This window comes from Mycteria americana, chromosome 1 (assembly GCF_035582795.1).
Source record: "Mycteria americana isolate JAX WOST 10 ecotype Jacksonville Zoo and Gardens chromosome 1, USCA_MyAme_1.0, whole genome shotgun sequence".
NCBI lineage: Eukaryota > Metazoa > Chordata > Aves > Ciconiiformes > Ciconiidae > Mycteria > Mycteria americana.
This window is the reverse complement of record NC_134365.1, coordinates 59,112,604-59,121,654: the sequence shown is the minus strand read 5'-3', so window position 1 is coordinate 59,121,654 and position 9,051 is coordinate 59,112,604. Positions and strand designations below refer to the sequence as shown.

The 9,051-nt window shown below is 54.0% G+C and overlaps 1 protein-coding gene across 2 annotated transcripts; it reads right to left on the bottom strand.

Annotated features, from left to right (window-relative positions):
- Positions 1–335: 335 nt before the first annotated feature.
- TXN2 (thioredoxin 2) lies at positions 336–9,051 on the bottom strand. Of its 2 annotated transcripts, none has more exons than XM_075501444.1 (4): positions 8,931–9,051; positions 7,843–8,060; positions 6,090–6,213; positions 336–1,089 (listed from the first exon to the last, which is right to left on the bottom strand). In XM_075501444.1, exons 2-4 carry the CDS (start codon positions 8,058–8,060, stop codon positions 973–975), a joined length of 459 nt encoding a protein of 152 aa, XP_075357559.1. In that variant the 5' UTR covers positions 8,931–9,051; the 3' UTR covers positions 336–972. The 2 variants fall into 2 exon arrangements, with proteins under 2 accessions (XP_075357559.1, XP_075357554.1); XM_075501439.1 differs by lacking the exon at positions 8,931–9,051 and adding an exon at positions 8,450–8,538.

Sequence of the window (9,051 nt, the reverse complement as noted above, 5' to 3'; positions counted from 1 at the left end):
AGGGAGGCTCTCAGGCTCCTCTGGCAGGAAAGGAGTGAGAAAAGCATGGGGGAAGCGAGCACAGCTCAGGTTCCTTGTGCGCAACGAGCTGCTGTTCCTCTGCGCACAGGAAGCGAGTCCTTCTTCTGGCATCCTGGATCCAGCAGCACCCAGTGGGGGTCCCAGAAGCAGCACTGAAAGCCCCATGAAAGTAATCCACTTGTTTGTTTTTCAGCACATTACCTTTTAGTAGGGATCAGGTTGTAACCTGCGCTCTCCCAGCCTGTCGTTAGAAACCAGCCACTGTGCTGCTGATACTCCCTCTCACATCTCTGGACAGACGAGGGACTTCCCTGTGATTTCTGAGAATCAAGTTTTATTCTCCAGCTAGACAGCAGTGACCAATAAAGTTTGCTTTATTACAGACCTACAAAAGGAGATCCATAAAATACTTCTATTTCCTCTTATAAAATTATGATGGGAGCCCATAGATTTGTGGAGGAGTTGTACCTGTCCCAGTGACACAAGGACAGAGGGACAAAGAGACAGGTTTCACAGACAAGGCAGAGGCATTCTCAGCTTTAAACAAACCCACCCAGGGCAGGTATGTACCCACATCTTGCAGGGAGCAGCTGCCCTCTGCTCTGGGCTATCAGATGCTAGGCAAAGAGAAAAACATTCCTCCTAATTCAGCAGCAGCAGCAGCTCCACACATCAGCTCTTGCTGATAAACACAGGCTCCTAATTCCAGCCGCATTCCCCATTTTGAGAATAAGCAGCCCCACTCCTCACCACCCTTTACAACTACTGCTGCTTGAGAGAAGGGGGAGTGGGAGGGAAGGGTTAGAACACTGTCCATCTCCTAAAAACCCCAAACCAGAAGAAAACCCCAGGCTGTACAAGGTAGGCAGTTCACATGCCCCTCAGCTCTCCCAGGCAAGGAATGCACAACATGGATGTGTCCAGAGGCAGAGGTACAGCCACCCTTTTACTTCAGGCTCCGATAAGTTTCTTGAGGAATGCCTCCAGCTGATCCTCGTCCTTTATTCCCACGAACTTATCCACGACATCTCCGTTCTTCATAGCCAGCACAGTTGGCACTGCTGACACCTGGGGGCAAGAGAAACAGGGAGACACAGGTGAGCAGAGGTTGTGGGGAGCCCAGCTGCACCTGGGTCCCAAATGGAGCTCTACAGAAGAAGGGGCTACAAGGGAGCTGAGCATACACTGCTCAAGGGTAATATGTCCACTCTCAAAACACAGGCCAGCTGAGCTCCATGTTCTTCCTCTCCCTGTGGCCTCATCTCTGCACTGCCTTAATGTTGCACTGCTTAAGTCAAGGCTGAGCAGCTTTTTGAGTTTAAATAAGACCCAGAATTGTAAAGACAAAACCAAAGCTAATACAAAAACAACAAGGCAAAGCTTTTCCCCCCCTCTCCAGTACAAATTCCTCTTCTCCTTCCCTTTTGTCCTATCATAAGCAAACAAACCCAGTCTTTTACCAGGACACCTCTCAGACATGATGACCTTTGGACATTTTACAGCCAGGGTGGTATCTCACTGGACCCATGTTCTTCTCCAAACAGGACTGGAGCTGGAGGAGGGTCCCCCACCCATCACCGCACAGGCAGACCTGCTCCATCCTACCATGGTAATGACAACCCCCCCGAGACCCATCTTTCCTTTTCTGCTCCTGTTTTCAGTGGTTTAGCTGGGCACACACCAGTGGCTATTCACTGCAGATCCCCGATGATTAGGTAAGAAGTGAAAAAGTCCCTCCGACCAGAACCAACAGGCAGCTGCGCTGCTCCGGGGACTGCTTTTTTAGCCTGGAACAAAGTTTTCTGAGAATCATCCAAGACAACAGTGGTGGAGATGACAACACTCCCCAGGGACTTGCCAGCTGACTGGCGACAGAAGAGACCCTGGGGACATGATCGAGAGAAGGAGCAACAAGAGCTTGGAGAGCTGCGGCGGCAGAGAGATCTGGTTGTGTTTCTGACTCCACAGCTTCGGTGCCCTTATCTCCGCAAAGCCTCCCACCCTGAAATACGTCCTGTCATTATCTTGCCTGCTGCCTCCCCACCAGCCTGCGGGGCCTTCCCACGTGCACTGCCAGCCCCGCTGCCAGCAAGGATCTGCAAATCCTTCCTCGGGAAACCTGCCAAAGGGCTGGCTTTTCTCCCATCAGGAGCCTCAGATGAAAGGGACATTTTGCGCTTCCCTTCCCACCCAGTCCTGGCCAGCCAGTCCAGCGTGGCTCCCTGCAGTCTGTCCTCCAGGGCTTGTGCAGTCTCATTTGGAGGGATGGGAGCGCCTGAGCGGCTGCAACACACGATCTTCAGCTCCTCCTAGTGACTGGCAGGAGCAGATCCGGAGGTCTCAGGCCCCAGAACTGGTGATGGTGCTGCCAACATATTCCCTTGTAATTTTAGGGGTCAGAAAGGACGGTACCAGCACTGTACTCAACTAGTCTCTCCCTCCCTGAGAAGGGCAAAGCTCCACTGAACTTCCCTCTGATTTCCAAAGTGGGTTAATAATGAGTAGAGTTGCCCCAGGTCCATCCAAAAAACCAGCATGCCCAACCAGCAACAGCAAGCATCAGGCCATTACAGCCTGGGTGAGGAACAGGCAACTCTTTGAAGCACTACAGAGAAGCAGCTAACACCAAGTTACAGGGCTCTGCATGCTGACCAGCGCACCCACAAACTTCAAACAGCCTTGATCCCTCCATTTCTTCCCCTTTTCGTGCTGGTGAGCAAACCCTGAGAATGGGTGGCAGGTCTGGGGCTGGTGCTGCAGAGCTGGGTGAGTAGCAGGGGCACTGAGCAACTTGCCTCTGCCTAGAAAACACAACGCTTTTGACAGCTTCCTTCCTGCTAGCTGCAGCAAGGGCAGCCCATTAACGGAGCACATTGTTTTGCTGCTTGAGAAGCAAATGTCATGGAAATTTCTAGAATGCAAAGTTGGGGCCTTTCTTTCTTTTTTCTTATTTCTTTTCCTTCTTTTTTTTTGGGTCTCATCTGCACTAAACCTCAACAAACCCTCCTCCTTCCTTAAGAGGATTTCTAGAGAGAAAGTCAGGCTGCTTTTGATCAGCGCTGACCACACAGATACATAAATAAATGTGGCCATTCAGGCTGTTCCTGGCAGCACCCATACCAAGGGGTTTCTCTCCCATCTGAACTTGGGCTTTTGTACAAGCTCAGATGCCACACAATGGAGCAGGGGGAAGGATTTCACCCAGGCTTCAGAATGAGGCATAACACAGGACCAAGCTCCGCTGATGAACGACCGTCCCTGTACCCAGCAGCTCTGCCGAGCTGCCCACCTGCAGTGGCCAGAAAAAGGGCTGCGCTTTCCCAGTGGCCACGCACGTGGGGAAGGGGCCAAGGCAAGAGATGAATCTAAAGAATTTTAAGAGATGACAGATTAAACAAAAGTATTCCTTCTCCCTTTCTGCTCTCAGGTTGAGAGGTCAGGAGCAGACTGGAGGAGCGGAGAAAGGCCACAACCAGAGATGAAAGGTGTTAGATAAAAGGAGGAATCCCCAGAGAAAGAACTTTTGTGCTGGACATAACCGGATGGGGCAGGGCGCCGGGGACGTCTCTAGTTGCAGGAAACACGTCCTTGCTTCGTGCTAAGCCAGGACGGCTGGGAGCCAAGGGCAGACAGCAGCATGCGTGAAGGAATGCGCCGGCATTCCTTGGCTCTTCCAGGGGGTCTCTCCCCCTCGTCCTGCCTCCCCCTGCGCCAAGGAGGCTGCTGAAGAGGACATTGTGCAATCGGGCAGCAAGCCAGGGGCTGCGTGCGTGGGCAGGTGAATAAACATGGATGGAAGGAGGCTTCCTGGCAGCTAGTGGAGGAGTTGTGGGGGTGGCATGGATGCTGAAAACCCCCGAAACAAAAACTTTCTCAGCCTGGAGACATCTGATCCCCAATGGAATGCTTTAAAACAAATATATATTTCCTGATCCCTCCCAAATACCACCTTTGTTTTTCCTGATCTCTCCCAAACACTACCTTTGGTCCCTCTTTGATCTCAACTTTGTGTCTTCCCATCAGCCCTTATGCTCACATCTCCTTAAGTGGCAACTTCCCAGAAGATGAAGCAAAACCAAGCACGTGCTCAGCACATGAACCAAACTTCTGCCTTGAAAAGGATGCCCCAAACTATGAAGATCAAAGCAAAAATTTCTCCTTTACCCCTACCCGTTTGCAGCTATCCTACTCACAGACACTACCTAGGGATGGGGTTTTAGCCACGGGGATAATGGTCAAGACCAGATGCACGCATCGCTCCAAGAGCGGAGGACGCAGCGATGATCCCCAGGCCCTCCTGCAAAACAAAACCTTCATCCTGTTTGTATATAAGGCTCCAGATAAATTGCTGGAAGCCGGCCCTTGCCTGCAGCCTCCATCCTGCCTGCACCTATGCCACCAGGGCTGCCAGACAGACCCTGCAGACAAACACATGTACACAGCAGGCTGTGCAGCTGCTCACTCACCATCCGGTGGGAGAGCACATGTAGCGTGTCATCAAACCGGCACAACTTGGGAACTCTAAGCCTCTTTTTAAAGACCTTTCTTCACATGCACACACTCCGTTTGCCATTTTCCAGTCATCTGAGATTATCCTCTTGTAATCCCAGCTAATTCGATCTACTGGAAGGCTTGGAACAACACAAGAGTTAAGCTAATAATCTCTATTCTTTCCTCCTTAGGGTGGGTGCTACCAGAGCCTTGCCTGCATCTATTAGGATTTATGCACTTTCTGACCACCGCAGAAACAACCTCACCCTCTTCAACTTCTTCTCACCAGCACCCTCGAGCTACGCAGCCTTTGGGCTTGCAACACGCAGCCCTGCTCAGGAGCCAGCAGCCACCCTCCTTGGCCTGGGCCATGTCTGCGCACGTGCCACCACCGAGAGCAGCACCGGAGGCTCTCATGCTCAGCTTGTGGAAGCTGCAAGTCACATTTGTGGGTGCCATCTGGGTGGACACGCCACCACAGCACAGGCAGAAAGATCTCCTCGGGAAAGAGTGGGAGGGAACAAGCTGTTTCCACTTCCTTCTCCTTCCAGCACGGTAGGGTGTGGGAACGGCACAGAGCATCTCCTCTGGGCTCAACAAAATGACAGCTTGCTCAGGAGATGGTTCACACTTTGCTGGGCAACTTGAGGAGCTTCCTGTGCTAGCCTCCGCCCTGGGAGCAGGACTTCATCTGCAGAGCAGGAGCAGATCCATCTGCGTGATATGCAAATGAAAATTAAGCACTCTCTTCCTGTAAAACTGTAAAACAAAGCAGCAGGATGCCCCAACTCCATAGACTGAGTTCTTGTTTACAAGGAGAGACAATGGAGGCGAGCACAGTCATCAAAGGAGTTTTTGCGTTTCTTAAACTACCTAATCACTGACACAGGGAAAAAATAAATAAATTATGTAAACCAAAGCCGTGGCCTTCTCCAGTCACTCTGGGAGCAAGGCAGCACAGGGAACACACCCAAGAGGCGTGTAAAACACTAATCTAAGCACCAAGGTCTGCGCTTGTCGAGAGCGGGACACATGCTCCTGTTGCTAATGTGTGTTCTCTGACCTGGCTTCTACCTGTCCAAACAAAACCCATGGTGTCTCCTTGTGCTGCAGCTTAAGGATAGGACATTATCACTCAGCAAGAAATCTTGAACAAGGACGGGAAGGAGAGGACGGGCTGGCTGCACAAGGAACCACATTCAAGAGCAGAGCAGACTGGGGCTTGTTACTTCATGTTCCTGCCCTACACCTGAGCAGCCCATGCACACAGTAAAATGCTGCATATGCTGCCAGCTTCTCGAGGCCAGGCAAGCATTTACATTGACAGATGCCTGCAAGGCTTACAGTACACCTTTCTGCAGAATTAGAGGTGGGGATACTGAGCACGAGCAGCAGAGCTGGGGGAGACCCAAGCAGCGAAATCCACCTACTAATGAGCGACCCGAGGGATCGGGAACCTGTAGGCACTGGGCTTCCCCTCCCCACCAATGCCGCTGCCGTGCAGGCACACCTCTCCCCAGGGAGGGACCTTCTTTGCATCACCAGCAAAAGAAAGTCTGCGCTCTTCCGGCTCCTACCTCGTACTCAATAGCAAGGTCTGTGTGATCGTCAATGTCCACTTTGGCCATCAGCACCTTCCCCTCCTGCTTGGCCACCATCTTCTCTAACCTGGGGCCTAGGATCTTGCAGGGGCCACACCACCTGATGGAGAAAGGGGAGAGGGGACATTAGAAGAGGCAAGAACAGCAGCAGCCATGGAAGGCTTGCTGGTATGCCAGTGCCTTTATCACCCTCGCCGTTCCATTCAGGAGTCAGCCTGGAACCACCATTCCTAAGCCATGGCTTAGAAAAACATTTCTCTCACAAAGGAGCTGTCAAAGGGTTTTTTCTGTGTGGTGGTGGTGGTGGTGGGGGGGCAAGTGGAAGAAGAGGTCACCATTCAGCATTCATGGTGCTTTTGATGTCATTTCAATCACACTGCAGTCTGCTCTGCCAGCCTTGGTAGTCCTCCTGCCCCCTCTTCTCGGCCGTTCATCCCTACCCTGCTTTGCATCCTCGCTGGTGCGTATGTGCAGAGCTGTGACCCTGCTGACCTCAAAGCTGCCATAGAGTGAGTGTCACTGCCGGGTGCAGGGGTCGCAGCCCACACTCAGATCGGTTTACGCCAATCATCAGATCATAGACTTTCCCTCCGCACTCATTGGAGGGTTTACAGAAATTCCCCTTTAGCTGCAAAACTCACAGAGGCATTGCATCTGTTCAAAGAGAGACCACCCGTTCCAAACCCAGGTGCAGCAACAGCAGACTTTGCAAGGCCCTGTACACAGAAAACACCCCCTGCATCCTCTAACTGCACCAGTTAGGATAGCATGAACTTACTCAGTTCAAGGAAAACATGAGTGAAAAGTGCCCTTTTCTTTTAAAATTAAAGCTCTGGTAAACTTTGTTCCTCCTCAGCCTCCCTCTGTATCAGGTTTCAGGCTTTCAATTATTTGTCCTCTCCTCCCTGGATGATTCCAATTAACATTCATTTTGGTTTGTCAGTTTGGTCTATTTAGAGCAGAAGTTTTCGGGCCACTTCATACTCTGTTTGCCCAGAATCAGCCACAACAGGCTCACATGACAGCACTGCAGAACTATGGAAATACGTGAGAAAACAAAGATAATCAGCATTGTTAATCCAGCAGATAACATCTAGGAATATTTTTACTGGCAAGAGAATGACAACATTTTTATTGATGGCAAATGCTGCCGTTGGTATCACCTGGCTGTTATTAATACATAAAGGCATTTGCTATCAAGAGCCCTGCCTCAAGAGCACACAGCATAAGAAAACTGGAAAGACACAACATGATGGTGCAGGGGTATACCACGTGCAGTGTTCCTCCATGGCTGTTAACATCATATAGTGCTTTTAAGAGGACATTTAATCCATGAAGCTGAAAAAGGGAGATATCAGAGCTTTTTCTTGATGTATCTTTTGCAGGATGATGCAATGCCAGGGCCAAAGCCACTTGGGAGGTACAGCTACACCGTCCTGGGGAACACCTTCCTGGCACTTGTATTTTATGCTTCTGCAGGGTGTAGCTACACCTACAGCGATGCAACCTGACGAGTGAAACCTCTGTGGATTGTGCCGTAGGGGAGAAAGCACCTTTTAACACCAGACACCCGGCAGGGCGGTTGGCAGCTCCACAGCTTGGGAAGCCCTCGGGCACACTCACATCCTTGGTGCACCCAGAGTGCCACTGTGTCAGGAAAGCAGCAGGGACACACCTGCACACATGACAGCAGAGAGGGGCGCAAGAGCCGTGGCGGGGGGGAACTTACTGTGCGTGGAAGTCCACCACAACAGGTTTGGGGTTGTTCAACACCCGGTCCTGGAAGTCGCTGCCATCCTGCACGGTGAAGGTGCTCCTGCAGCCTGCTGAGGTGCCAAAGGCCCTGCCGGGAGGTGCCGGGGGGGCACATGGTGCCAGGGGGCCCTGTGGGGGCAGTGTCCTGGGGGTGAGGGACAGCAGCCGCCGGAGTGCCAGCCTCTGGGCCATCTGTGGGGAGAGGAGGAGGAGGTATGTGGGATGGGGGCACCCCATGGCCGGTCCCACTGCAGCAGTGCCCCACTCAGAGTCCCCTCAGCAGGGCAGCCCCCAAGCCAGGAGGTGCCCTAGACAGAAACATATGGGGCATGGCGTGGGAGTGCTTACTGCCCCTACACCCAGCCCTTGCCACCCCACTGCAGCTCCAGCCCCACAGCTGTGGGGTCCCACCTGCCATGGAGCCCCCAGCTTCCTCCCCATCTCTATGGGGCAGGGCCCCCCGCCCCAGGCACAGGGTCCCCATTTCCCCCAGCCCTACAGAGCACAGCCCTCCCCCTAGCCCATTCCTTCCCACCCATAGGGCAGCTCCCGCGGCCACGGGACCCCCCTTCCCCTGATACCATGGGGCACGGCTCCTGCAGCCAGACGGTCCCAGCAGCTCCCATCACTGGGACAGGGCCCCCCAGCCATGGGGTTCCCCCCTCAGCCCCCCAACCCAGTGGGAAAGGACAGCCCCCCCCAAGCCACGGGGGCCCCACCGCTCCTCCAGCCCCAGAGGGCAGGACCCCCCCGGCCATGGGGGCCCGACTCCCCCCTCCAGCCCCAGAGGGCAGGACCCCCCCCCGGCCATGGAGGCCCGACTCCCCCCTCCAGCCCCAGAGGGCAGGACCCCCCCCCGGCCATGGAGGCCCGACTCCCCCCTCCAGCCCCAGAGGGCAGGACCCCCCCCCGGCCATGGGGGCCCGACTCCCTCCTCCAGCCCCAGAGGGCAGGACGCCTTAGCCAGAAGGGGCCCGTTCCCCCGGCGCCATCCGACGGGTCCCCGCCCGCCACGGGACGCCCCAAACCCCCCGAGCCGCAACCGCAGCCCCCGCCCCGCACCTTCGCGGGCCCGGAGGTGACCCACGCCCAGCCAAACTTCCGCTTAGTGCCCCGCCCGCCCGCGCGCTGATTGGCCGCCGCCGCAGGAAGGCTGCGAACAACGGCACGGCCACCCTCCCCG

Bases quoted from the DNA above. Each gene is read 5' to 3' on its own strand.
- TXN2 (XM_075501439.1), bottom strand. From the start codon at position 8,494: ATGGGAGCTGCTGGGACCGTCTGGCTGCAGGAGCCGTGCCCCATG. The intron at 8,061-8,449 runs GTATCAGGGGAA...CTCTCCCCACAG, and splicing joins TGCAGGAGCCGTGCCCCATG to ATGGCCCAGAGGCTGGCACT. The intron at 1,090-6,089 runs GTAGGAGCCGGA...TCTTGCCCCCAG, and splicing joins ACCTTGCTATTGAGTACGAG to GTGTCAGCAGTGCCAACTGT.